We start from the raw sequence: 25,646 nt of genomic DNA, 5'->3' as shown, positions 1-25,646 counted from the left end.
GGGCCTTGTGGTTCCTGGCCCGCAAGCCCTTGTTGGAATGGCTGCAGCAAGTCTGACCAGGACACAAGATGCCCATCCAGCTCAGAAATAGGCTTGTCCTGCTTGGGCTTGGACCCAGTGTGGATCGGGGTGTTCCAGCTCTTGCAGGGGAGTGATCGGAGGCCCCCTCCAGGGTTAGGGAGATGTCTGAAGACATGGGGCTTCCTGGTGGGGCTTGGAGGCAGAGTCCTGGAGCTTGTGGTCCCTGCCTAGGCAGGAGCTGGTTCCTGCCGCCATCCCCTCTGGGTCGGGGGAAGAGCTCCAGGGCCTGTCTCCAAGACCTGGGGACCTATTTTTATCCCTCTCCCTGCCGACGTCCTGGTGAATAATTGAGTGAGCTGGCTATGGTGTCTGCAGCCACCACCGTGGCCTTCCTGGGCGCCAGCCCCCTGCATGACCAGGGCCCAGCAAGTCCAGAGGGGCTGTATTGAGCTGACAGTCACGGGCCCCCGTGCCCTCCCCAGCAAGTGTGCAGGCTCCCACCCTCACCTGCTTCCCCTCGGCGCCACAGCGGCCTGCCCAGCCTCGCCCACATCACAGTGGTCCTGCTGGTGGCTGTGGGTGACATGGCTGCCCTGGGCACCGAGGGCGGAAGCATCTTCTTCCTGGATGTTCCCACCCTGACGCTGCTTGAGGGGCAGACCCTGGGCCCAGACGAGGTTCTGCGAAGGTGAGAGGCCACCCAGCTTCCCTGTGCCCCCTCCCCCAGCCCCCCGCCCCCTCACTGGCCACCCTGTCCGCTCACTCCCTCTGCCGCCTTCAGCGTGCCTGATGACTACCGATGTGGGAAGGCGCTGGGCCCCGTGGAGTCACTCCAGGGACACCTGCGGGACCCCACCAAGATCCTCATCGGCTACAGCCGGGGCCTGCTGGTCATCTGGAACCAGGCCGCTCGCTGTGCCGAGCGCATCTTCCTGGGGAACCAGGTGTGTGGGTGAGGCTGGCGGCCACCCGGGGCCTCTGCTCATGGCCGCCAAGCTCACGCCTTTCTCCCGCCCCACAGCAGCTGGAGAGCGTGTGCTGGGAGCGCAGTGGCCACACAGTGGTTAGCTCGCACAGCGACGGCAGCTATGCCATCTGGGCCGCGGACACCGGTGACTCCCCAGCAGTGCAGCCCACCGTGGCCACCACGCCCTACGGTGAGTGTGGGGGACCTGTGTAGGGTTGGCTGTGACCCCAAGCTCCAGTGCCTCAGTGGGGGAACTTCAGGGTGGATGTGTGGAAGGTGGCAGGACTAGGCCAAAGGTGAGACCATCCCCTCTGCCCCACATTGGGTAGCGTGCCTTCCCCTTGGGATGCAGGGAACAGCCACCCAGTGGGGATGATGGAGGCAGGAGGGGGATGGGGCAGTGGTGAGAAATGCGATCCAGGGCCCTCAGGTCCCTGCCTGAGAGCCTGCAAGTGAGGCCATTGCTGTCCCCCTACAGGCCCCTTCCCCTGCAAAGCCATCAATAAGGTCCTGTGGCGAAGCTGTGCGTCTGGGTAGGTGGGGCCTGCCTGGGGGTAGGGTCGTGGGGGTAGGCTCTCCCGGAGCCCCACCAGCTGCTCACGTGGCTTTCTCACCCTGAGCAGTGAGCACTTCGTCATCTTCAGTGGTGGCATGCCCCGCGCCAGCTATGGTGACCGCCACTGTGTGAGCGTGCTCCAGGCTGAAACCCTGGTGACACTGGACTTCACCTCCCGCGTCATCGACTTCTTCACGGTGCACAGCACGCGGCCTGAGGATGGTGCGTACCCAACCCCCCCAAGGACCCAGCCCCGCACGTCTGCGGCTGCGCTCACCCACCCTGTCCTGCAGAGTTCGATGAGCCCCAGGCCCTCGCTGTGCTGCTCGAAGAGGAGCTGGTGGTGCTGGACCTGCAGACACCCGGCTGGCCGGCTGTACCCGCCCCGTACCTGGCCCCCCTGCACTCTTCCGCCATCACCTGCTCGGCCCATGTCGCCAATGTCCCTGCCAAGCTGTGGGCCCGCATTGTGAGCGCCGGGGAGCAGCAGAGCCCCCAGCCGGCCTCTGGGGCCTCGGTGTGTGCCCGGGGGGGAAGGTGGGGCAGGGGTCCCCTGGGGGTGTACTGCAGGCTGGGCCCGAGGAGGGGATGTGGCAGATGTAAGTGGGACACCTGCTTGGTCTTTGCGTCCTGCACGTGGCACCTGGCATGACTTCAGCTTACACCCGTCTCCATCCCCCAGAGCTGGCCCATCACTGGGGGTCGGAACCTGGCTCAGGAGCCATCCCAGCGAGGCCTGCTGCTGACCGGGTAGGTGACACCTCTCCAGCCCAGTTGTGACGGGTGTGTGAGTGTGTGTGTGTGGGCTAGCAGGGTCTGGTGGCACCTGCGCAGGTACAAGAAGGCCTGTCCTGGGTCTGGCGGGTGCTGACCTGCCCACTGACTCAGGCCTGGCCCCTGGTGGGATCAGGTCACCCTCTTCCACCGGGTGCATCAGGTGAAGCCTCCCTAGACTCTGGTTTAAGGCCCATCCCTCCTTCTTGATGAAACTGAGCTCCACCCACTCAGCCTGCCCCGGGACCGGAAAATCTGGGCCAGCCCACGCCTAGCTGCCCAGGGCAGGTGCCGGAGAGCCCAGCCTGGGCCTGGCGGGCGCCGACGTGCCCGGTGACTCAGGCCCCACCTTCTTGCCCAGCCCCTGCCGTCTGCCTGTGCCGGGACCCTCAGGCCTCTGGAGGTGTCCTGGCCAGCCTGCAGACTTTCAGCTTTTCCCGCCCTGGCTCTGGGCTGCTGCCACCGACTCGGGCCCCTGACCTGGGCTCTATGGCTATGTCCTGGGCTGCACCCCCAGCTTCATCTGCTCCTTCCCTGCTTCCTTCTGGCCTCCCCAGGTTAAATGCTCCTGCCCTAGCACACTCCTCTGCTCTGGGGCATCTCTGGTCACGTGTTCTGGAGGCCCCTGGGGGCAGAACCCCCATGGTCCTCTGTCCTCTGAGTCACTTCTCCACACCTTTTCTCATTATTTCCAGTGATATTTCTGCACCTTCTCACCCTCTCTGCGGGGAAGGGCCCAGGCGCTGTGGCCTGGCATACAGTAGGTGCTTAGTACTTGCTTGCTCTATACAGTTGGTGCTTCCTGTTTGCTGTATGCAGTAAGAGTCTAGTCAGTGTTTGGCCTAGGTGCTGGGGGCCCAGTGAGCGGTTGCTGGCTGAATGGACGTGAAGGGGTGGGGTGGGGCCCTGGGCCTGATGCTGCCTCTCTGCAGCCACGAGGACGGCACAGTGCGCTTCTGGGACGCCTCCGGTGTGGCCCTGCGACCGCTCTACAAGCTCAGCACTGCTGGCCTCTTCCAGACGGACTGCGAGCACGCGGACAGCTTGGCCCAGGCCGCCGAGGACGACTGGCCACCCTTCCGCAAGGTGCGAGCCCCCCACCCCTTCCCGGCCCGGGGAGCCTGGTCTGGGCTCTGCCTTGTCACCAGTTCCCCTCCCACCCCCGCAGGTGGGCTGCTTCGACCCCTACAGTGACGACCCGCGGCTCGGCGTGCAGAAGGTGGCGCTCTGCAAGTACACGGCCCAGATGGTGGTGGCTGGCACTGCGGGTCAGGTGCGGCCGAGGTGTTGCCAGGGCTGCGGGGCTCGAGGGCTTCTGGCGGGTCCGGTAGGGTGCTAGAGCAGTCGGCCTGGCAGAAACCCAGAGGTGGAAACGGGGGAGGCCAGCTGGGGCCTTGGGACCCTCACAGGGTTGGGGCCGGGGCAGGAGCACCTGTGTTAAGTGAACCCTGGGAGGGCGGGGCCTGCAGGTTTTGATCTCCATGGTGTTGCTCAGTGAGGGCCCTGGTATACAGTAGGCACCAGTCAGTGCTTATTCAGAGGATGCTCTCCAGACACTCCTGGAAGCACCCTGGCAGTGGTGTCACTGGCTCGGGCTGGGTGGGGGTGCCCTGTCCTCCAAGCTGACTGCCCCCCCGACCAGGTGCTGGTGCTGGAGTTGAGTGACACGCCGGCAGAGCAGGCGGTGGGCGTGGCCAGCCTGGACCTGCTGCAGGACCGCGAGGGCTTCACATGGAAAGGCCATGAGCGGCTGAGCCCGCGCCTGGGACCGCTGCCCTGGCCAGCCGGCTTCCAGCCCCGCGCTCTCATCCAGTGCCTGCCACCAGCCGCCGTCACAGCCGTCACACTCCACGCTGAGTGGGGCCTCGTGGCCTTCGGGACCAGTCACGGCTTTGGCCTCTTTGACTACCTGCGCAGGAGCCCCGTGCTGGCCAGGTGGGTGTGAGCAAGCCCCTCCTGAGGTTCACGGGGGCACTGCCAGCCTCGCAGGGCCCCGCTGGGGGAGTTCTGCCCCTCGGCTGCTGGACTTGTGCTTCCCTGATGGCTGGCCTGCACCCCCAGGTGCACCCTGCACCCCAGCGACTCCCTGGCCATGGAGGGGCCGCTGTCCCGTGTGAAGTCGCTCAAGAAGTCGCTGCGCCAGTCCTTCCGGCGCATCCGCAAGAGCCGTGCATCGGGCAAGAAGCGGATGGTCGCCGGCAGCAAGGTGGGGCGGCAGGCAAGGCGGTCAGGGTGATGGGGGCGGGGGCAGGATGGTGGCCCGACCTTGCGCCCCTCCAGTTGCAGGAGGCCAACGCACAGCTGGCGGAGCAGGCCGGTCCCCAGGATGTGGAGGTTACGCCCGTGCAGCGCCGCATTGAGCCCCGCTCAGCCGACGACTCCCTCTCGGGTGTTGTGCGCTGTCTCTACTTTGCAGACACCTTCCTTCGAGATGGTGAGACTGGGCGGGGTGGGCAACCAAGGGTGGTGTGTCCTTGGTCCTCTGGGAAATGGGTGATGGGGTGGACCTGTGCCTTCTGGAAGGCTGAAAAACAGTGTGCCTCCTGAGTACCAGGCTGTGCTGGCGACAGGGTGCCCTGACCCCCAGCAGCCCCTGGAACAACCAGGGTGAGGCTCGGTGAGTGGGTGGGGCGGGCCTTAGACCTGGGCAGAGAAGGGAGCCCAGGATCTGGGGAAAGTACGGGCTGTAGCCCCAAGGCCTAGGCGGATGTGACTTGCCTGGGCAGTATGACTGGAGCAGAGGGCAGGCCTGGGAGGAGCTGGTTTTGACCCCAAGTGGCCAGAGCTCCGGCAGGTCCTACCTAGGGCAGTGGTGCATTGGGGTTTATGGACAGAGCTGCAAATCAATTTAACTTGGTAATGGGGCATTTCAGCCCCGCACCGACTGCCCACCTGTTCTACATACATCGTGTATCTTGTAAACACGATTTAAACGTAACGAAGGTCACTGGGCAGCTCAGGATGTGTCTGGTGGACGTCACTTCTGGCACAGGGCCTGTGTCAAAGCCCGGAGTGTGGCTACTGATGACTGGCTACTGTTGCCTGTCACCCTCGGCCCACAGGGGACCCCATTCATCTCGGAAATGCCTTCTCAGAGTTGGGATGGGGTCAGCGTCCAGCTCGCGTGTGCGTGGTATCTCTGCTTCTTTCCTCCTCCATCTGGGAGGGGAGCCCCCCACTTCTAATGTCATTTGTTGAGGGCCCCTTTGTCTGGGGGATCTTACTACTGTCTACATGTGGCAGCCCGGGTGACCTGGTTCCACTGTCTCCCTGAGAAGCATGGCTTCCTGTTGCTCACCTGTTTGTTGCTCGGGTATCCCCTCCATCCCAAGATTGTTGCTGAGGCCACCAGGCCATTGAGGGTGCACATTGTGACTGCCCGGTCCACCCGCACCCCAGTGTTTTTAGCTCACTGTCTACTCAAGAGCCTTCCCTTTCCTAAGGGAGTTGAACTGTGTGGTGTGCATCCTGGATGGGCCCGGGACTTGGTGCCTGGGTGCTCTGAGGGTGGGGCCCAAGTCCAAGTCTTTGGGGGACTGGTGATGAGCTGCGTCACTGGGATGCTAGGAGAGGTCTGAAAAGGTCAGGGTCCAGTTTGATGTGCCTGTGGAGAGACCCTAGAGGTCACTCCTGTGCCTGCAGGGGCCGGCCGGAGTCACCAGGGATGTAGGAGAGACAGTCCAGGATCCCAGGGCACCAGAGGGGAGGGGTGGCACACACCCACCTCACCAGCCTGTCTCCCCACAGCGGCCCACCATGGCCCCACCATGTGGGCGGGCACCAACTCGGGCTCCGTGTTTGCCTATGCACTGGAGGTCCCAGCGGCAGTGGCGGGTGGTGAGAAGCGGCCAGAGCGGGCGGTGGAGGCTGTGCTGGGCAAGGAGGTGCAGCTGATGCACCGTGCCCCGGTGGTAGCCATCGCGGTGCTGGATGGGCGCGGCCGTCCACTGCCGGAGCCCTACGAGGCCTCACGGGACCTTGCACAGGCGCCTGACATGCAGGGTGGCCACGCCGTGCTCATCGCGTCTGAGGAGCAGTTCAAGGTGATTAGTCTCCAAGACCCCTTGGGGTTCTCGTCTCCTGGACACCCTGGACCCTTGGCCTGCATACATCCCTGCTCACTGGGACCTCCTGAGAGCCTCCAGCCGTGGCAGAGGCACCTTGGGGAACCCTGGTGCCCCTCAGGACCCTTGAGCACTCCCTTGGGTGGTCTGGAAGGAGCTTGTGGTGTGGGGTACTGGCTTCCAACTTGACCACCCAGCGTGACTGGCTTTGCCACAGGTGGAGGGGCCTGGGAGGTTTCTGGGCTGTGGAGCTGTGGTCAGGGTGGCAGCTCCGGGTGGGTGGTGCCGGGTGGAGGAGGTGGTGGGGGCCAGGCTAGACTGGGGATACTGGGGTGTGTACTGGCCCGGGCTCTGCTTAGTACCCACTCCCCACCCACCTCCAGGTGTTCACGCTACCCAAGGTGAGCGCCAAGACCAAGTTCAAGCTGACAGCCCATGAGGGCTGCCGCGTGCGCAAAGTGGCCCTGGCTACCTTTGCCAGTGTGGCCTGCGAGGACTACACGGAGACCTGCCTGGCCTGCCTCACTAACCTGGGTGACGTGCACGTGTTCTCTGTGCCGGGCCTGCGGCCCCAGGTGCACTATGCCTGCATCCGCAAAGAGGACATCAGCGGCATCGCCTCCTGCGTGTTCACACGGCATGGCCAGGGTGAGGCGGGCAGGCGGCTACAGTCAGGGCTTCCGGGAGGCAGGGACATGGCCCTTTACTGTGCTTCCTGCCCCCTCCTAGGGTTTTACCTGATTTCTCCCTCGGAGTTTGAGCGCTTCTCCTTGAGTGCCCGGAACATCACCGAGCCACTCTGCTCTCTGGACGTCCGTTGGCCCCGTGATGCCACCTGTGTCAGGTGCATGAAGGGGTAGCCCCTGGCCGGGGGTTGCAGCGCTGGGATCAAGGCTGGGCTCATTCCATCCCCCAATTGAGCAAGCAGCAGGGTGGCCCTCCCCGGTCATCCCTCTGGCCCCAGGGCTCAGGAATGGGAGGGCGGGGGTCTGGTTCTCAGGCCATGAGATGCCTGCCTAGGGTCTGCAGCACAGCCCATCTCTGCAGCCACAGGTCCCGAGAGTCGCCCAAGCTGAGCCAGGCTAACGGGACCCCGGGCATCATCCTGGCCCCACAGAGCCGTGATGGAAGCCCCGATCCCATCTGCAAGGAGGCTGGTGAGGAGGCCGCGCGTTAGCTGGGCAGCTTGTCTCATGGCGGTGGGGGTGCTCTGCAGGAGGCAGCTCTCCAGAGGGTCCAGGGAGGGGTGGGTTGGTGCCATGGTCCACTGTGGGCTGGTTTGGGGCCAGGTCAAGTGTGGACGGGGCCTTGGAGCCCTAGAAGGACCCTGTTCACTTCCTCCCTGCAGACACCCTAGAGCCACCTGAGGCCATGCTCTCACCTATGTCCATTGACTCGGCCACCAGTGCCGACACCACACTGGACACAACGGGGGACATGACGGTGGAGGACGTAAAGGATTTCCTGGGGTGAGGAGCTGGCTGGGTCCACAGGAGGGGCTGGTCGCTCCCAACTTCCCTCCCCAACCCTTCAGCCAACCTCATACCCCAGCTGGGCATGAAGGACCGAGGAGGGCCTGACCCCAGATCTGCTGACCGCTGCCCCTCCCTGCAGCTCCTCAGAGGAATCTGAGAAGAACCTGCGGAACCTGTCAGAAGAGGAGGCTCGAGCCTGTGCCATCCTGATCAAATGAGGCTGCAGGTGCGTGGCCTGGTCCTGAGTCAGTACCTCCCCAGCCTCTCCCGACACAGACCCTGTGGCTCCCTCTGTGCCGGGGTCACTGCTGCCCCCTCCCTTGCCTCGGGGTTCAGGCAGTTGGAGACTGGTGGTGGGACACGTGTGGCCAGGCTGCCTGCCCCGTTGGATCTCCCTGGTCTTCTGCTGATCTTGTTTCTCTCTGCTAGGGAGGCCAGAACTGCCGGGTCACCCTGCCCTGCTCGGAGCTGGAGCCAGGGGCCTGGTTCTCCATGCAGACCTGCACCTGCTAACTTCGGGGTTCTGTGGGGCTTGCCAGCCTGGCCCTGAGCCTCAGGACTCCACCAGGCCCTGCCTGCAGGCAGAGGCCACCCGGAAGGTCAGGCGCCACAGGGGAGGCCGCAGGGCTCACGGCTACCACCTCCCAGGCCATGTGCCGTCCCCCCTTCTCCTTTTACAAAGAGTATTTTTCTAACGCCTGTGCCGGGCACCACAGTCATTTCTAAAACTATTTTGGTACTTGCTCCTGGGCCAGCACCCCCTCGACCCCCCTGCTGCGTGCAAGTATGTGTGTGAGAGCTCCACTTGGGAACCAGGACCGAGGCCTGGCCTTGTGTGCGCGCGTGTGTGTGTGGTGGGGGGTCAGGATGGGTCTCCCGTACATTGTACTTTGGGGGGCTTTTTTTCTGTCATTTTTGTTAAATTAGCATTTTAAAATTAAAAATACTGATTTTTAATATTGAAAATAAAAGCATTTAATATCTCTTAAAGGGCAGCCACACCTGCTTTATCCCTGGCAGAAGAGGGGAAGTCACACGTGAGCTCAGAGTGGAGGGAGATTGCCTTGCCAGACCCCTGGAGACACTGGTTAGGGTCACCCCACTGGTGGCGCTGGGGACGGTGGCACTGGGGCACTTATCCCTCCATAGAGGTGGAGTGCGGTGGCCTTAGGCCAGGGCCTGGCGGAAGGTGCTCCAGGCGTGGAAACAGCGGGTGAAGGCGTGCTGCTCATTGCCCTTGCGCACGAGGCGCAGGCGGCGGGGCCGCTCGTGCTCCTTGGAGCGCATGTGCTGGATGTACACCTGGGGGGGTGGGCAGGGGGTTGGTGAGGGCAGCCCCAGCCTCGGCCCCTCCGCCAGGCCCAGCCTCGGCTCCTCCCCTGCTCACCTGGCAGGCCTTCAGGCTCAGCTTGATCTCCACCTGGCTGGTCTGGGATCCCACCCACATGTAGACCTGTGGGGACAGCAGGGTACGTGGTCTCCTAGCCTCAGAATGCCTCTTTACGGACGGTCAGGCTCCCAGCATGGTTAGAGTCGGCGGGGGGCGGGGGGGGGTGTCTCACCTCTTGGCCGTTGTCTAAAAGCATGATGTCGTCGTCTGCCAGGTCATCTTGGCAGAAATCAGAGCACTTCTCAGTCACCGCGAAGTAGCCCTTCTCATTGGAGCATCTGGGGGAAGTCAAGGGTCAGGGAGAGGCTGAGGGTCATGGCAGCAGGGCCAGGACTGAGGACGCTGGGAGCAGTGGCGGGGTGACCTCACCGGAAGAGCCGCGTGTGCTTCATGTACTCAGCGTCGTCGTCGTAGGGCTTCTGTGCACCGATGCCCACCCAGAAGAAGTTCTCCGGCTCCTCGCCCTCGTTGATGACCTGCGGGGAGAAGGCTGGTCAGCTCAGGGATCACAGCTTGCCTGCCCCCACCTGGTCACCACCCCCTGCCTGGCCCCCGAGTGCCCCCTCCCTGTTACCTGACCACCTGCCCCAACCCCGGTCACCTGCTTGCTGTAGGAGGTCTCAAACATGCTGTTCAGGATGTCCTCTGCCAGCTTGGCCTCGTCGGGGTCTGACGCCCGGCCCACCCACGCGTACACAATTCCCTGGTTGTCCTCGCTCTCAAAAGGAACCTGGGTGTGTGTGGGTCAGGTCAGGCCCACTCTGCTCCCCATCCTGCCCCTGAGTCCCAGCCACACAAGACCCCACCTTGAGAATGAAGCAGAACTCCGAGTTGAGGAGGCTAGAGTCCGTGTTGATTTGGATGCACCTGGGGGAGGGGTGGGGAAAGAGGGAGGGGTCAGCTGGGAGCAGCCAGGCCCGCCCCCTGTGTACCCACGCCCCGCCCCGCAGCCAGGCACCGGGTGCAGAGGGCGCTGCCGTTGGTGCGGATTTGGTACAGGCTGGGCTGCAGGGTGCCCTGGGCAGCCTTCCTCTTGCCCCGGTGTATAATGAACTTCCTCTTGAAATGGGACAGGAACTTGGGGTTCTCCTGCTGCTGCGTCATGCGCACCACCTGCAGGTGTGGAAGCATCAGGGGCAGCTCCCTGGACCCCCACCCTGCTCCCAGTGGGGCAAGCCTCCCCAGGAACGCCCCCTGCCCAGGGCTCTGGGGCAGGGCCCCCACACCTCCAGCTTGCCAGGGAAGAGGCTCTCGAACTTCTTCTGCAGGCTGAAGGTGAAGGTCAGCCAGCCCATGTTGGAAGCCTCGCGGCCCTGCCAGAAGTACACGATGCACTGGAAGTCCTCCTCAGGCTGCTTCTCCTCCGCCTCCGCTGCCGCCTCCTTGCCCTCCTTGTCCTCGGTCCCCGCCTTCTCCTCCTCCTTCTCCTCCTCCTCGTACTCCACGGGGACCCAGTACCTGCAGGGTCATAGGGCGGTGGGCAGGCCTGAACCGAGGCCCCAGCACCGGGGGAGGGTCGTCTACCTGCAGAGGAAGGCCGTCTACCTGCAGAGGAAGACGTAGCAATCCTGCGTGTAGAAGTGGCCGAACTCCTCTTCGGGCAGCCGAGCGAACTTCTTGCCCTCGAGCACGAAGCCCTCCATGCCGTCCAGGTCCTCGTTCCACTCCTCCATCAGCTGCTCGGCCTGCGTACGAACCCACCCGTCACGGTGGGACCGGCACAGCCGGCCCTCCCGTCCCGCGGCCCGGGGCTCGTGCCCACCTCGGCCAGAGCCATGGGCGGCTGCCGCGGCAGGAAGAGCGCCGTGAGGTCTGCCTTCATCTGGTCTTTCTTCTCGGCATCACGTTTCACCTTCCCCGAGAGCCCCGGGCCCTGCTGCATGGCCTCTGCATTGCGCGTATAGTCCACACTCAACACGTCGTCCCAATTCTTGAACTTGGCCTTGAACACCTGAGAAATTACAGCCGGAGGAGACGGGGTCCGTGGAGCAGGGCGGGGCCTGGGACCTGGAACGGGGTGGGGCCGGAAGGGGGCGGGCTGGAGGGGTGTGGCCTAGGAGTGGGAGGAACGGGTAGGAACGGGGCTGGGCCGGCAGCAGTCCTGGAAGCTGTGCAGGGGGTGTACAAAGTCTGTAACCTGTTCATGGGGCGTCAGGGCAAGAATGCGGTCGCAAGACCTCGGGCAGGAAGCCTCCGATGGCGGCTACATTCATCCGCACCTGTGCCTCAGTGCCCTCGAGGCTGCGGCTGACCATGGCGTGGCGTGGTCGGTGGAGCATCCCGCACAGTTCCTGGCCCAGCTTGAGGGCTGCAGCACGCACCAGGCGTGGGGACTTGCGGCCAAGCCAGATGAACACGTCGGACCAACAGTCCAGGATGTACACGCAGCGAGTGTCCAGCAGGCTCTGCAGCTGCGGGGCCCCAAAGGCTGGAGGTCAAGGCCAGGGTCATCCAGCAGGGAGGGATCTCGGCCCAGGGGCCCAACTCCCTGTGAGTCTCACCAGTCGCATCCGAGGCATCAGTTCCACTTTGGGCCTCTTCTTATGTTCCACGGAGAGCTTGTAGTTGATCTGTGGCAGCTCCAGGTAGCCCAGGCCCAGGCCTACCTGGCAGGAGCAAGAGGTGGGTTTAACTAGGGTGGGTCTGGGGAACACAAGACCAACTCAGCAGCCCCTGGTCAGGCTGGCCACTGTGCTCAAGTCTACAGCCTGCTCCTCTACAGACTAGTCTCCCTGTACCCCAACCTCCTTTCCAGGAAATCCTACCAGCGGAAGGGTTGTTAAACCTGCCTTCCCTCTCTGGGTCCTTACAGATTTTCTAACTGGTCCTTTTCCTGCCCACAACACCCCCATCTTCCTGTCACCCACAGAGTCAAGACCAGGTGCTCAAGCCAGGCACCCATGTGCTTCTCGGCCTTCCTCTCCAGTCCCACCTTCCTGGAACCACAGAGCCTGATGCTAGTTTCCATGGCCCCTCTCAGACCCTGGCACTTCCTGCCCAGGAGGTGGCACCCTCTCCCCACCAAAGTCCAGAATGAGACCACAGCTACCGCAGTGGTGCAAAGGCCTGCCCATATCCTGACCACTGATGAAACTCACCTTATACAGCTTGGGCTGGGGTGGCCAAAAGTCATCAGGCACATGCTTCTTGATCTCAGAGGGCTCCCCACCCAGCGCTTCCCAGAACTCTGGGGGCTCCTGGCCCTGTACCAGCAGTGAGATCTCTGCCTTCCCTTTTCGCTCATTCTTGTTAATTTTCTCTGCAAAGAGCCTGAGGGCAGATGCAAAGCCTTAGTAAGGCCCATACCTCCTCAGGTGACCATGTTCCTTTGCACAAAGCACTCAGGATGTCTGGGCAGGGTGCAGTCCTCTTACCTGGCCTTGGTAGTGCTGCTCAGCGTGGCCTGGGCCCCTCGCCACACGTAGATGTCCAGCCCTCTGTCCAGCAGGAAAACAAACCTGGACAGAAGGGGTGGGAGGGGCTGCAATGGGCCACATGCAATAACTCCCCCTGTACCTCTGACCTCTCCCCAAATCCCTCCTTTCTGGCCTCCTGCCAAGCAATGTGGGACAAGGGCTGGGTGGCCTCTTATCTAGAGCCCAGCTTTGTCCCCCCACACTGGTGGGGAGAAGGTATGGGGTTAAGCACGCCACCTCACATCATGGGGCTCACCTTGGGTCCAGGGAGGCCCCCTTGAGAGGCACAGGCTCCAGCTTGATGTTCTTCTTCCCATACACGCGGTACATCCTGGGGGCCAGAGCAGAAGTGGCTTGGGGGGGCACCAAGGGCAGATTTACCCCAATGCCCTCCCCCATCCTTCCCAACTGAGTCCAGCTCAGTGCCGCTCACACACAAGCCTCACCTGGTCACATAGTGCGTGTCCTCCACAGTGTAGAAGCCACTGGCTGTTCCACCTTCAATGTAGGAGATGTCGTTGTCAAATACCTGTGAGAGGGTACGTGACCTTTTACTGAGCTGCCCCCCTACCCCCACCAAATACCACCTGTCAGGAGAAGCAGAGTTGTGTACAGATGGATCAAATGCTATGAATCTATGACAATGTTAAAAAACAATATAAGACTATGCCTGCAGACAAACACACTTGGGGTGTTAGTATACACACAACCATGAACCCGTTTGCTCCTGTGCAAGACACAGTATGGTAAGATACAAGCGTATCAGGAGACAGGATGGCAGGTTTACAGAACATGGCAAACTTAGGTAAAAGTACCCACAATCTTGTGCAGGTGTCTGCATGTAACCAGCTGGTGGCAGGCCAGCATCCCTCACTGACCCAGTTCACTGGATGACTCTGGCCCTGCCCTTGGCCCCACCTCCTTGGTAGCCAGTCCCTTTGCAACTCTTGCTTCAATTTCCCGTCTCTCCTGGCTACACCCCCACCAAGCAGATTCCCAAACCAGCCTGGCCTCCTCATCTTTACCTGACCCAGCACCCAACTGTTGGTCTCATCTCACTCCTCTGACCTCACCCCATCTGTCCCCACACTGGACACATCCCTGTCAGCCCCGCCCCGCCCCCGCACCTGCAGGAACTCCTCGCTCTCGTCGCCCATCTCCTCGCGCACCGTGCGGCACTCGGCACCCAGGTAGTTGCGCAGATTGACGGCGTGGATGGCAGAGCAAGCCTTCTTGTCGAGTGTGGCCTCCCCGCCGATCCAATAGTAGATCTCCCAGTTCAGAGAACCGCTGTCATCCAGAAAGGTCTGGAGGCCGGGGCAGCGTCTGGGTCAGCCCCTGCCAGCGGCACCGCCACGCGCTGCAGAGCTCTCCCTTCCCACCCCATCCAGAGCGATCCAAGAGACGCCCCCGCAGCCCCTCAGAGCATCCAGACTCGCACCTTGAGCACGATGTAGCAGTCTGCCTCGTAGAACTTGCCGTGGAGGTCTTCCTCCACCAGCACAGGCACAAAGTTCTCGATCTGCCAGATGGTCAAGCCAGGCAGCTGGCCCACGTCCTCGGTGAAGAACTCCGAGTAGTCAAGGCGTGGCTTCTCCAGGCCCTGGTCCCAGCGCCGCACCTTGCCCCCAGGCGCTCCAGCCTCAGCGCTCTCCTAGTGGGGGCGGGCACAACATTGGCTTGACTCTGCCCATGCCCAGCTCTGGTGGAGTGGAACCCTTCTGCCCTTGTCCCCTCTCCCACCGGGCCTGGGTCCCTGCCGAGCAGAGCTGAGCCCTGGTCCAGCCGATTACCTCCTGCTTTCTGTTTTTTTCCTGGGCCACATCTGACATGCCCTTCAGCACCTGCTTGGCCTGGTCGTCCTGGGCCGAGTCCTTGCGCCTCCGAAGCCGCATCTTGCGAGCCAGGGGGTCCTTGGGCCCACTCCCTGCTGAGTGGAGGGGCACATGGCTGACCCGGCTGGCTCCGACCCCTTCATTCCCAGGGCATCCAGCCAACCAGGGGCCAATCCCACACCTCCTATCCAGAGAGAACATCCCACCGTTTACAGATGAGTAAGTTAAGGCCCAGAGAGGCGTCCTATGCTCACCAGCAGCTGCCGCGGCCACCGTGGCAGGGGAGGCACCCGCCAGCCGCAGCTGGTTCTGCAGCGAGAAGTCGATGTTGTACCACTCGGCGGCACGGTCCACAGGCTTGGGGGGCATGACCAGGCTGGGGTTCTCCCGCACGTCCAGGACCTGCCTCGCGGGTGAGCAGAGCGAGCGCTGAGCCCCGGTTCCCCTCAGTGCCCCCGAACCCCATCTCCACCTCTGCACCACCAGGGCCAAAGGGCCCAGGTCCCCACCCTGCCGCCCCCGTGGGCCTGGCTTCCCCATCTGTGAAGAGCAGCCTCACAGGCTGGCTGTGAGGCTTAAGTGACAATGCCAAGTGTGATGTGGATGCCGGATGCACGTCACCCCCTCCCCACCCTGGCACCAGCCACCCCTCCAGAAGCCCCTGCTGCCCTCTCCCCAGGACCCCATTGCTTGGTCTTTCCTGGGGGTCTGTCCCCACCCCCCAGTGCCAGCTGCCCGCCCGACCTCAATCTCCGTCAGGAAGTGGATGGCCTCTGGGAGGGTCACCAGGCGGTTCTTGTTTAGGACCAGCTTCCTCAGCTTTGTGCACCTGTGAGGACACAGTTGGGCCTCAGGAGTAGGCAGACAGGGGCCTTCCAGTCCTGGCTTGGGGAGGCAAGTAGGACCAGAGGGCCTAAGCAGCCCGGCCAGTTAAGAAACCAGCCAGCTCCAAAGCGCCCAGAAGCCTGGGGGCGGGGTGAGTTCCTTTGTGGCTGAGTGACTGGAGGCCCTTTCTGTGGCTCCTACAGGGAAGCATCCTCTACTATGGCCTTCCGAGAACCAGAGACCCCTGGACACGAGCAAAAGGGCATCAAAAACCATGCTCTGCCCTCAAATTAGCTCAGAAGCTGCCAGGGGTCCTCTGTTCTCACCGCCAGGGACTATGCTAGTGGATGCTGTGACCTCGGGGAGCAAAGGCAGCACAGCGTCTCAAAGGAGGCAGCAGCACAGTCCCTCTGGCCTCACCCCTTGTCCCTGCAGGGTGCTTGGGGAACCCACTGGCATGAGCCCAGTGTCTTTATCCACAAATGCAACTCAACCCCTCGTGTTCTGTACAATGCACAGAGACCACGGGGGCAGGGGAGGCCCCGCCTCAGCCCAGCACCTGCAGAGGCTCTCAGGGATCAGCTCCAGCTTGTTGTTGGCGGCCATGAACTCCTCCAGGCTGGACAGCTTGCCAATGCCTGAGGGTAGCCCGTCAAAGTCCAGCTTGTTGGAATTCAGGTACAGCCTCTTCAGCTTGGTCAGTTTGCAGATGGCCGACTGTACAGGACAGCAGATGTGGGGTCAGAGGTGGGTGCCAAGATGGCCTGTGGCCGCCCCACCCTCCCCAGACCTGCACACACAGGCAGCGAGGTCAGCTGGTTCCGGGACAGGTTCAAGGTCTCCAGGTGCACCCACTGGTCGATGCACAGGGATAGCTCCGCGATCTGGTTGCTGCTGAGGTTGAGGCGCCGCAAGCCAGGCAGGGCATACAGGCACTCGGGTACACGCGTCAGGTCATTGCAGGACAGGTCCACATCTGCGCACAGGTGAGCATGTCAGCTGGGGCCCCTAGCGGCTCCAAGGCAGCTATGTGAAGCCTGGCTACTCCAGCTCTGTGGCCTCAGGCACGTGATGGGTGGGAACCACACCCCTCCCCGTGGAGGCACCCCTCCCCCTAGAGGCTTTTAGGGAAGCAGGGTCCAGCAGCCTCCTCCTGAGGAAGGAAGGGCCTGAGGGCTCCCAGGGACCACCCACCTGCGAGGTGGCTCAGGCCCTCCAGGCTGGTGGGCAGGTTGCTCTGGGTGCGCTGTGTGTTTCGCAGGTGCAAGGTCTGCAAGGCTGTCAGTGCCGGGAGCTGCCTGTGGGGGGATGTGGGGAGACACTGCTTCAGGCCAGGGGCAGGGCCCGAGGGTGGGTGTGGGCAGGGCAGGCAGGATGCCTGGTGTTGACAGCTAGGCAGGCGGGTGTCGACCCAGCTAGGCCAGTGGGGAGGGCGGGCGCCCACCGGAGCTGGGCATGCAGCAGCGGGTTGCCATTGAGCACAAGCGTCTGCAGGTGCACGAGCCGGCGCATCTGGGGGGGCAGGCTCTCCAGGCGGTTCTCGCTGAGGTCCAGGTACAGCAGGTCAGTGAGGTTGATGAAGAGCTGGTTGGGGATGGTGTCGATGCTGTGGGCAGAGGGCCAGAGGTCAGGGCTGCGCTCTGCTTCCAGGGTCAGCCGTCTCCCCAGCCTAGCCCAGCACGCGGCACCTGTTGTGGCTGAGGTTCAGCACCAGCATGTTCTTGGCGTTCTCCAGCTCCCGCGGGCACTCTGTCAACTGGTTGTAGCTCAAGTCCTGGGGAGGGGGTGAGGCCGGGTCAGGGGTAGCAGGGCTGGCCCCACCCTGCCAGGCCTGCACCACGCTCAAGGGTTGGGGTGGGTGCAGAGAGGGCAGCAGAGGAGGAGGTTTCCAGGCCAAAGGGAGACAGCGGGACCCTGGGAGGAAGGGGCCTAAGTCAGGGAACTGAGCAACCTTGGGCAAGGCACTGTCCATCGGACGTCTCCAGTTCCTTCATTTGTACAATAGGAAAACCATGGCCCCAGGGACCAGGGCGGTGGGGGGAGGGTCACTGAATAGTAGGGTTTACTGCCAGGTGGTGGGTGACCACTGACCAGGACTGAGAGATCATCCAGCTTGAAGATATCATCAGGGACTCCTGAATTCTTCAGACTGTTGGCTCGAGCCACAATGGCCTGGGGATAAACCACAAGAGTCCATGAGCCCTGGCTTCCACTCCAAGGAGAAGCAGAGGTCAGGGAAGGCTACCTTCTCTGTCAGCCCATGGGAGGCCAATCCTGAGTGCTCTTCCACTCTGGCCTTTGCTTGTAGTCCCTCTACTGGGCAAGCCCTTCCTACTCTTCCAATGAGCTCCTATTCACACTTCAAAGCCCAACTCAAACATGCCCCACAGCCCAGCACACAGAAACACAGGGAACTGTTTCTGATGGAATAACCCCTCTTCCTCCCAGTTCCATAGAGCAAGATAGGGATGGAGCTCTGAGTCAGAGTTTCTGGCACAGATGGAAGAAGGCTGGACCAAAAGCATCAGAGTATAGACACACAGCAAGCCTGTCTTCTGTGCCCTTAGGGCTGAAACCTGCTCAGGCTTTCATGGTGCAGGACATTAGGGCAGGATGGCCGAGTGGGGCAGAACAGACCAGGGGAAGGCACCATGGCCACAACTGACAGAAGGAGAAACAGGAGCCACCACTGCGGCTCCCTCTCTGCCCAATGTCTGTGTGGTGACACTTTGCCACTTCACGGTGGTCACTGAAGGGCCATCTCGGAAAGTGCAGAGCTCAGCTTTAACCCGACTCCAGAGGTGTGCCCTTCGCATCTCAGGGCTCCAACCTTAAATGGGAACGACCACTGGAATGGCCTGAACATCTGGGATGGGAGGTTCCATGGAGAACAGCAGGGGGAATGACCCATCCAGACCACCTCCCCTGCCCTGCCCTGCCCCAGCTTTATCACTGGGGATAAACCACAGGCAAGTGACCTGCCCCCTTGGTCAGTGTCCTCTCTGTGAACTTGGTGGAGGTTGGGATCACATGAAAGACCCTTGAGAAATAGCTGGAGTGCTGCTCAGCCAGGATCAGCTATCACAGCAGTTCAAAATGGATCAGACTTAGGTTTTTTCACCTTTTCTCCTACGTGTTTCTCAACTCAGGTCATTACTGCATGCTCTCTCCCCACAAACCCCTGACACCAGGGTGGACAGAGGGGTTGGCCTTGCCCCCAGTCCCCACCTTGACTTCTGCAGTCTTGGGCAGCACTCACCCGCAGCGATGGTAGGCTGGACAGCTCCCCATGCAGCGTGGTTAGGTTGTTGTGGCTCACGGACAGGTGTTCCTGGGCCGGCACAGGGTGTAGAGGCTCAGCAGGGTGGGCTGGGCGTCCACAGAGCCTCCACTGGCACCACAGCCTTCCCCTGTCCAAGGACCCTCCCACAGAGCCCCCATCCACCACCAGGGCCTTGCCCCACCCAGGGATCTTCCCACAGAGCCCCTATCTGCTACCACAGCCTTGCCCTACCCAGGCACCCTAGGCCACCCAGGTCCAGTCCACTCTTGCACCTTTCTTCTTTCACACACCTAGTCTTCTTGCATACCTCCCAGGACAGGGTGCTCATCCTCTCTCCACCAGTTCTGCTTGTGACAGGCAATGTCCTGCACAGGCTCTGTCCACCTGGCTAGCCCCATCCACCTGGACCCTCCCCTTCCTGTCCAAAGCTTCTTACCAGCTTCTGCAGGGAGGCCAACTCCTCTGGCAGGTAGCAAAGGCCGGTGCGGTTTAGCTTCAGCCATCGCAGGCTGGTCATGGCCTTGACGTTCTCAGGGAAGTAGCCACCCTGCGGGTACGTCACAGTGAGGCTGGTCTGGGACATGGTACCCTTGCTCTGCCACCTTGTGGCCCCCACTGTCTGTGGGAGCCTTTGGGGGCAATAGTCATTTCTAGTTGTGTGTGTGACCCCAGACACATCACTTGGCCACTCTGTCTCAGTTTTCTCACCCGTAGAATAGGGCTGATGAAAGCCCCCTGATGACAAAAGCGTCCTGAGAACCCACTGGTGATTAGGATGGCTGCTGACCTAAGCCCCGCCTCTCCTGCTGGCTTCTTGGCCCAGGAAGGCTTATTCTAGATGCCACCCCAGAGTCAGCTGTGAGGTCGGATCAACTCAATGTTTTTGCCTTGCATCCAGGCCCTGCCTGTGCAATTTGTTGAACTGCACTTTGTGCCTCTGCCAAGGCCCCACCTGTGCCCTGCCACCCACCCCCTGCATGAGGCCCCAGCTCCCCACCCTTTCCCACACAGGCATAGCTTATTCATTAGTTCACTCACCCATTCGTCCCCCAGACTCAAATGCCCACCTCAGGACCCCAGCCCCGTGGCCAGAAACCTGGGGAGGTTAATGCCTTCAGTGCTCTGGGCTAGTGCCCCTTCTCCCTACGGCCACATTCCCTGCTGGTGACTCACTCTCCTAGACTGAAGAGGACACTTGGGGACTCCAGGTGAGGACGGTGGGGATGGAGGCAGAGGAGTGTGCACGGTGGCAAGTGTGGGTAAATACAGGAAGAAAGGGCCTGTCTCCTCTGCCCTGACCCCAGCCACTGCCTGGACCACTGGACCCTGCAGACCCAGGCTGATGCTCCACTGACGCCAGCCAGGGTCAGCCCACTCATCCACCCTGAGGACCCTCCTGGAACCAGGCCATCTCTCAGGGCCTCCTCTCTGGTCACCAGCCCTCCGGCCTCACTCTCAGTTCTCAAGAACCACTGTCCCGCCCCGAGGCTGGGCTGGTGTTCCCAGCCGCCCTGGTCCGCCAGTTCGGAAGCTGCTCAGACAAATGGCACCCAGGGCCTCGCCCACCTGCCCAACACGTCCTCCACAACTAATCCCCGCCTCCAGGGGTTTCAAGGTAAGCCTCTCCACCAGACGAGAAGACGAGGCTCCGAGAGGGGAAGTGACTTGCCTAAGACCACACAGGATGGGGGTGGCGGGTGCGGGTAGCGCAGAGCCGGCGGCGTAACCATGAGTCAGGGCCCGGCTTGGGCTGTGACCTCACAGGGGCGGGGAGGGCTGGGGAGGCGCGAGCTCGAGCTCCGACCGGGACCCCCGGCCGGCCTGCTGGGGCCAGGCGCCAGGACCCAGCCGGTGAGCAGACCCCGCGCGCCCCTGCGCAGCTCCGGGACCCTACGCGCGCCCGCCCGCCCCGCCCGGCCTGGGCTGTCTTCGCGGGCGCCGGGCGGAGGCCTGGGACGTTGGGCCGGGGCGGGGTCCGGGCAAGCCCGTCCGCGGTCCCGGGCGCGCAGGAAGCGGAGGGGCGGGCTGGGGGTCCCGGCCGTCGCCCAGAGGCTCACCTTGAAGTCGTTGCCGCTGAGGTCCACGCCGCGCACGAACGGCAGCACCCCGGTGCCCTCCATGGCGGCGCTGGGCTGAGGGGAGAGGACCGCGGGCGGGGCCCGGCGCTCGGGGCGGGGACCGCGGAGCCGGCGGGGCGGGGAGCGCGTCGGCCCCGCCTCTCAGCCCGGGGCCGCTCGGGGCCAGCCCTGGGGCGCGGGGCCTCGAGGAGCGCTGTGTCCCGGTGCCCTAAAGGGCCTTCTCGGCCCCCGGCTGTTCCTGAGCTGGTCAACGCCGGGGACCTGGGTGGTTCGGGCGGCAGTGGCAGTAGGACGCCCGGGTCCTCGTCCGGAGCCACGAGCCTCCGGGAGACGCTCCGGGGCCAGTGCCCACACTCTTATGCGTCCTGGGTCGGAGGCCAGCCCGGGTGCGCGGTTACGTGCCCGCTTGCCCCTCGAGGGAGGCCTCCCTGGGCCGGCACATAGCGGTCCCAGTAAGTGACAGGACCAGTATACCCTTCACGGGAGAGGCGGCCGCAGACTACAGTGACCAGGAGCCCCACCGGATGCTTCCTTTGCCAGGAAGGAGCTCACGTTCCCACCTGCCGAGTCCTGGAGCGTGGCCCTGCGCCTTTAAGGCGGAGCTTGCCGAGGAGCCACGCCCCGAGGGGCGCTCGGCCGCCATTGGCCGAGGCCGCCTCAGGGCGGCACGTGGGCACTGGCCTTGAGCGCTCTGATTGGAGTCGGGGCCTGTCCGTCTGCGAGCCTGGGGCCCGTGCCCGCCCCAGGCCTTGGCGTTCGACTCCCGGGTCCTGCACGTTCCATTCCCAGGCGGCCCCGGGGCGCGGCCCGAGCGGCCCCCTGAGTCCCCTGGCTGGGGCGCCGAAGCCGCGACGCAGGTACGGCCGGGGCACGGGGCGTGGCCTCTATCGGCCGCGCGGTTCCGGCCGGGAGAGAACCGGCTCGAGCCGAGTTCTGGTCGCTTCTTGGGCCCATCCTGGCGTTCCCCGGGCCTCGGTGTCCTCGCGGCCGGGGCTTGGAGGAGGCTAGGGGAGGCGTGGCCTTTCCCTCTCCCCTTCCCTGGTTAGGGTCTGCGGGCCCCAGGTCAGACAGGCAGGGGCTTTGAGCGCTTTACAGTTTGGAGGCGGTTGGCAGTCCTGATGAAGGAAGCCGCCGCCGGGCCATGCTGGGTCAACCCCCTCCGCTGTCTTTCCTATTTTTAGCTTGGGAAAGGGGGATGGGTGCGGGGCTGCAGGCCCCACTTGGCAACCGGGCTCCGGCACCCGGTTCTGGGAGCAGGGCAGCCAGAAGTCATTGGGGCTGAGTTGGCTCTGAGCTCAGCGTCATCTGTTCAGGCATCCTCAGGGTGACAGTTCTGCCTGGCCATCTGACTGGTCCCTTGGGCTTGTCCCTTGGTCACACACCCCCCTCAGTGCTCAGGGCCTGAGAGCTGGGGCTCAGCCTGCAGGGCCTGGCAAAGATGCCTGAGGTCCCAGCCATCTGTACTTCTGGGTTCTGCATGTCTAATGGTTTCTCGTGGCACCTGCTCCATCTTACAGACAAGCTAAGAGTATCTGGCACACTCAGGCCCTCAGCTCACCTGCTGTGGCCTGGGCTCTCAGCAGCTGAGACCCCTCCCCACCCACTGTTGTCCCGAGTCTTAGAGGCCCTTGTCCAGGGCACTGGACCAGCCCTGTTGTGGTTTTTAGAGTCCCCTTACACCCTGTCCCCACAGTGGAGCCTTCAGCCTTGTCTGACACATACCTGTTGACAGCCAGCGCTTGCCCCCAGGGCATCCTGGGGCATCTCACTTGTCCTGTTCTCTGACTTGGTGGCCCTGCCTCTGGGGGCTGCCCTGCTGAGATTTGGGGGTAACTGTGGCCCCCTGAACTTCGCTGAGGTTCCCTCAAAGGCCTGAGGCTGTCCAGTGCAGGCTGCCTGGGTCCCCAAGCCATGGTCTTCTCTGGGCCTTGTTTTTCTCCTGCAGGGCCTGGTTAGGAACCAGGATAAGGCTGCTTCTGGGACCTGGTCATAGGGTGGGTCTGAGTCCCCACCACTCATTGTGTGGTCCGCAACCTATTTCTTTGTAAATGGGGATGGTGCTGATAAGACCCACCTCATGGTCTTTAGTGACATTAGGGGGCCTGGAAGGTGGGATCAGGGAGATTGTCTCCCTTCTCTGACCTCGCCATGGGTCTTAGGGTCTTTCTCTGTGAGCCCCTTGTCATACAGGTGGGTTGTTTGTAGGTTTTGGTTGGGGGAGGTCTCTGGGCCAGCTCCCAGTCTCCTCCCAAGAAAACCTGCAGGTGGCCCCTTTCTCATCGGAAATTCTCTGGAAGCCCCCTTGTGACCCCAACTCTGACCATAGAGCACCTGCTGGATGCCAGGCCGGCCCCTCACTGAGTGGCCCCTGCACCCTGGCTCCCTTACAGGCAGACTGACCATGGCGGAGTTCTCCCAGAATAGGAGCAAGCGGCGTGACGGCGAGGTGCTGGGAGGCGCTGTAGACTTCCTCCTGGCCAATGCCCGCCTGGTGCTGGGAGTGGGCGGAGCTGCGGTGCTGGGCATTGCCACCCTGGCCGTGAAGCGGGTAAGGCTGGCCTGGCCCACTGACATGGACTCCACAGCAGGGCTGGGGAGGTGGGACTGCCTGAGACTGCACCTGCCCCCGCCCCTCCGCCTGGTTGGCTCTGCCGTGGCCGCCCAGGCCTCAGATGCCCTCACCTGTGTCCCTCTGCCTGCAGCTCATTGACAGGGCCACCAGCCCCCGGGATGAGGACGACGCCAAGGGGGACGCCCCATGCCTGGAGGACAGCTGGCAGGACCTGAGCCTGCTCAAGGCCACGCCACGCCTCCAGCCCCGGCCTCCGCCCACTGCGCTCAGCCAGCCAGTGCCACCTCCAGCCCCCTCACTCTCTGCCCCAGGTGAGCGGCACCCCTTCCACTCTGACCTGGGTGGGTCCCACTTCGGCAGTTACCTTCGGGAGATGTAGCCCAGGCCCTGCCCTGGTGACCGTGTGGCCTGCTCAGGCCCCTGCTCCCTGCGGGCTCCCTTGTGGTGTTGGGCGCCTTCTCCCCCCTGCGTGGTGCCAAGGCTCCAGCCCCCAGGACGTGAGACCATGGAGGCTGGCACCAGAGCGAGGTGGCAGCATTGTGATGGCGGGGCCCTCACCTGGGGAACTGAGACCTTGGGTTTCAGCCTCAGGGTGTTGGGAGGGGTCTCCGACGGTGAGAATTCGTCACTGAGCTCAGTGCCATCTCAGGTCCCATTACAACCCCTCTGACTGGCCCCCGGTTCCTTCCTTCTTCAGAAGGGTCTGCTGACGCAGGGCCCCAGACGTCGCCTCAGCTTAGCTCGCCGGCACCACCTCTGTGTCTGACGTTCCAGGAGAAACTGCTGGCTTTTGAGCGGGACCACGTGACTGTGCCAGGGGCTCACGTGTCTCTGGCCAAGCAGCTGGCGGGTGACATTGCCCTGGAACTACAGGCCTATCTGCGGAACAAGTTCCCAGACCTGCCCTTTGGGGCACTTGTGCCCGGCGGACCACTCTATGAGGGGCTGCAGGCGGGGACTGCCGACCCTGTGCGGCTCCTGGTGCCCCTGGCACTGGAGCCAGGCCTGTGGAGCCTGGTGGCCGGCTTGGACACTGTAGCCCAAGACCCTCGCTGCTGGGCTGTGCGTAGGACTCAGCTGGAGTTCCACCCCCGTGGGAGCAGCCCCTGGGACCGCTTCCTGGTGGGCGGCTACCTCTCCTCCCGGGTCCTGCTGGAGCTGCTCCGGAAGGCCCTGATCGCCTCCGTCAACTGGCCAGCCATCGGCAGCCTCCTCGGGTGTTTGATCCGGCCACGCGTGGCCTCAGATGAGCTGCTGCTGGAGGTGCAGCACGAGTGCCTGGAGCTCACCATGGCCGTGCTGCTGGCCGTGGCTGGAGCCCAGGATGGAGACCTTTTGCTGGCCTGGCCCTTGGAGGGGTTAGCTGGGAACCTTTGGCTGCAGGACTGGTACCCGGCTGAGGCTGCCCGGCTGCGGGCCCTGGATGAGCAGGACGCTGGGACCCGCCGGCGGCTGCTGCTGCTGCTCTGCGCTGTCTGCCGCAGTCACTCAGCTCTGTGGCGGCTGGGCCGGGACCGCCTGGCTCAGGTGGTTCTGCACCTGGGTGAGCAGGAGGCTGACTGGGCCGAGGAGGCCCTGGGGGAGCACTTCCTGCAGGCTCTGGAGCTGCTTCTCAGCAGCCTGGAGCAGGCCAGCCTGCCCAGCCACTTCAACCGCGGAGTGAACCTCCTGGATGGCCTGCGGGAGGAAGAGATTGACGACTTGGGCTTTGCACTGTACCGTGGCCTACAGGCCCCCGAGGGGCTGCTCTAGAGGGCGGATGCAGCTGGGCAACAGACACCACTGCTTTTAGCTGGAACGAGGGGGTGTGGGCCGCCTTCGGCTTGCAGGAGCTGCCATGAGTCCCAGGCAGGGATGAGGCCACTGTCATTTCCTGTCCCAAGGGTATCATGCTTCCTTTGGGTGCAGGGATCTCCAGGCTGCTGGTGCTTGGCCGTGGACACTCTGTTTGGTAACCCCCCGGGGCTGGAGTCACCTGGGATCCTCAGAACGTAGCTTTTGGCTGACCCTCAGGCCTGTTTTCTGTGCTATGTGCCTGGTTTGCTCTCTAGCCTGGACTAGCCGGGGCTAACCTGGGGGAAGGCCCTTCCGCTCTAGCCTTGGAGGCCCTGGGCGGGCTCTGTCCTCACTGGGGGAGCCAAGGCTGTCTATGCTGCTCGCCTGGCCCAGAGCCTAGGGTGCCCCTGGCTGCTGCCAGCCCGGCCCCCACTGTGCCAACACCAGCTGTCCTAGCTGACCCTGTGCTCTCCCTGGAGCTGGTGGGGGCTTGGGCCAGGGGGGTGTTGTCTGCCTCCCCTCCCAGGCATCTCTCCTCTCTGGTATCCTTCCTGCTAAAGTAAAGCTATGCCACAAGGACTGTGAATGAGAATAAAAAACAAAAAAGTCCGTGA

General features: G+C 63.1%; 3 protein-coding genes across 9 annotated transcripts in view; 2 read left to right on the top strand and 1 right to left on the bottom strand.

Moving 5' to 3' along the window:
- LLGL1 (LLGL scribble cell polarity complex component 1) overlaps window positions 1-8,847 on the top strand; it is a 14,817-nt gene extending 5,970 nt beyond the window's left edge. The window contains exons 5-23 of one of the 4 annotated variants that reach the window (XM_027974802.2): window positions 551-709; window positions 803-965; window positions 1,046-1,178; window positions 1,467-1,521; window positions 1,612-1,766; window positions 1,838-2,061; window positions 2,227-2,294; window positions 3,251-3,404; window positions 3,487-3,591; window positions 3,961-4,253; window positions 4,380-4,524; window positions 4,599-4,752; window positions 6,066-6,361; window positions 6,766-7,030; window positions 7,112-7,226; window positions 7,430-7,539; window positions 7,731-7,851; window positions 7,997-8,083; window positions 8,287-8,847. In XM_027974802.2, coding sequence (XP_027830603.1) covers window positions 551-709; window positions 803-965; window positions 1,046-1,178; window positions 1,467-1,521; window positions 1,612-1,766; window positions 1,838-2,061; window positions 2,227-2,294; window positions 3,251-3,404; window positions 3,487-3,591; window positions 3,961-4,253; window positions 4,380-4,524; window positions 4,599-4,752; window positions 6,066-6,361; window positions 6,766-7,030; window positions 7,112-7,226; window positions 7,430-7,539; window positions 7,731-7,851; window positions 7,997-8,075 — 2,794 coding nt within the window. In that variant the 3' untranslated portion in view covers window positions 8,076-8,083; window positions 8,287-8,847. Of the gene's footprint in view, window positions 1-550; window positions 710-802; window positions 966-1,042; window positions 1,179-1,466; window positions 1,522-1,611; window positions 1,767-1,837; window positions 2,062-2,226; window positions 2,295-3,250; window positions 3,405-3,486; window positions 3,592-3,960; window positions 4,254-4,379; window positions 4,525-4,598; window positions 4,753-6,065; window positions 6,362-6,765; window positions 7,227-7,429; window positions 7,540-7,730; window positions 7,852-7,996; window positions 8,084-8,286 lie in introns of all 4 variants that reach the window. The other 3 variants (XM_027974803.2, XM_015098677.3, XM_027974801.2) reach the window with 3 other exon arrangements.
- On the bottom strand, window positions 8,808-20,754 carry FLII (FLII actin remodeling protein). Of its 3 annotated transcripts, none has more exons than XM_042255729.1 (30): window positions 20,664-20,754; window positions 19,043-19,153; window positions 18,583-18,692; window positions 17,415-17,495; window positions 17,012-17,097; window positions 16,768-16,929; window positions 16,518-16,621; window positions 16,124-16,299; window positions 15,883-16,040; window positions 15,243-15,327; window positions 14,753-14,900; window positions 14,457-14,593; window positions 14,105-14,317; window positions 13,791-13,970; window positions 13,110-13,192; window positions 12,920-12,994; window positions 12,622-12,705; window positions 12,346-12,517; window positions 11,749-11,853; window positions 11,467-11,658; window positions 11,010-11,198; window positions 10,793-10,932; window positions 10,474-10,705; window positions 10,206-10,360; window positions 10,054-10,114; window positions 9,849-9,977; window positions 9,617-9,723; window positions 9,420-9,525; window positions 9,245-9,310; window positions 8,808-9,159 (listed from the first exon to the last, which is right to left on the bottom strand). In XM_042255729.1, exons 2-30 carry the CDS (start codon window positions 19,107-19,109, stop codon window positions 9,025-9,027), a joined length of 3,738 nt encoding a protein of 1,245 aa, XP_042111663.1. In that variant the 5' UTR covers window positions 19,110-19,153; window positions 20,664-20,754; the 3' UTR covers window positions 8,808-9,024. The 3 variants fall into 3 exon arrangements, with proteins under 3 accessions (XP_042111663.1, XP_014954162.2, XP_027830601.1); XM_015098676.3 differs by having other exon boundaries at window positions 18,583-18,654; XM_027974800.2 differs by having other exon boundaries at window positions 14,457-14,590; window positions 18,583-18,654.
- On the top strand, window positions 20,353-25,646 carry MIEF2 (mitochondrial elongation factor 2). 2 transcript variants are annotated; one of them, XM_042255732.1, is made up of 4 exons: window positions 20,353-20,457; window positions 23,075-23,232; window positions 23,387-23,567; window positions 23,954-25,646. In XM_042255732.1, exons 2-4 carry the CDS (start codon window positions 23,086-23,088, stop codon window positions 25,006-25,008), a joined length of 1,383 nt encoding a protein of 460 aa, XP_042111666.1. In that variant the 5' UTR covers window positions 20,353-20,457; window positions 23,075-23,085; the 3' UTR covers window positions 25,009-25,646. The 2 variants fall into 2 exon arrangements, with proteins under 2 accessions (XP_042111666.1, XP_004012785.2); XM_004012736.5 differs by lacking the exon at window positions 20,353-20,457 and adding an exon at window positions 21,466-21,541.

Source organism: Ovis aries, chromosome 11, assembly GCF_016772045.2.
Source record: "Ovis aries strain OAR_USU_Benz2616 breed Rambouillet chromosome 11, ARS-UI_Ramb_v3.0, whole genome shotgun sequence".
Lineage (NCBI taxonomy): Eukaryota > Metazoa > Chordata > Mammalia > Artiodactyla > Bovidae > Ovis > Ovis aries.
Note: the sequence above shows the minus strand (reverse complement) of the source record. Positions and strands in the feature narration are given on the sequence as shown.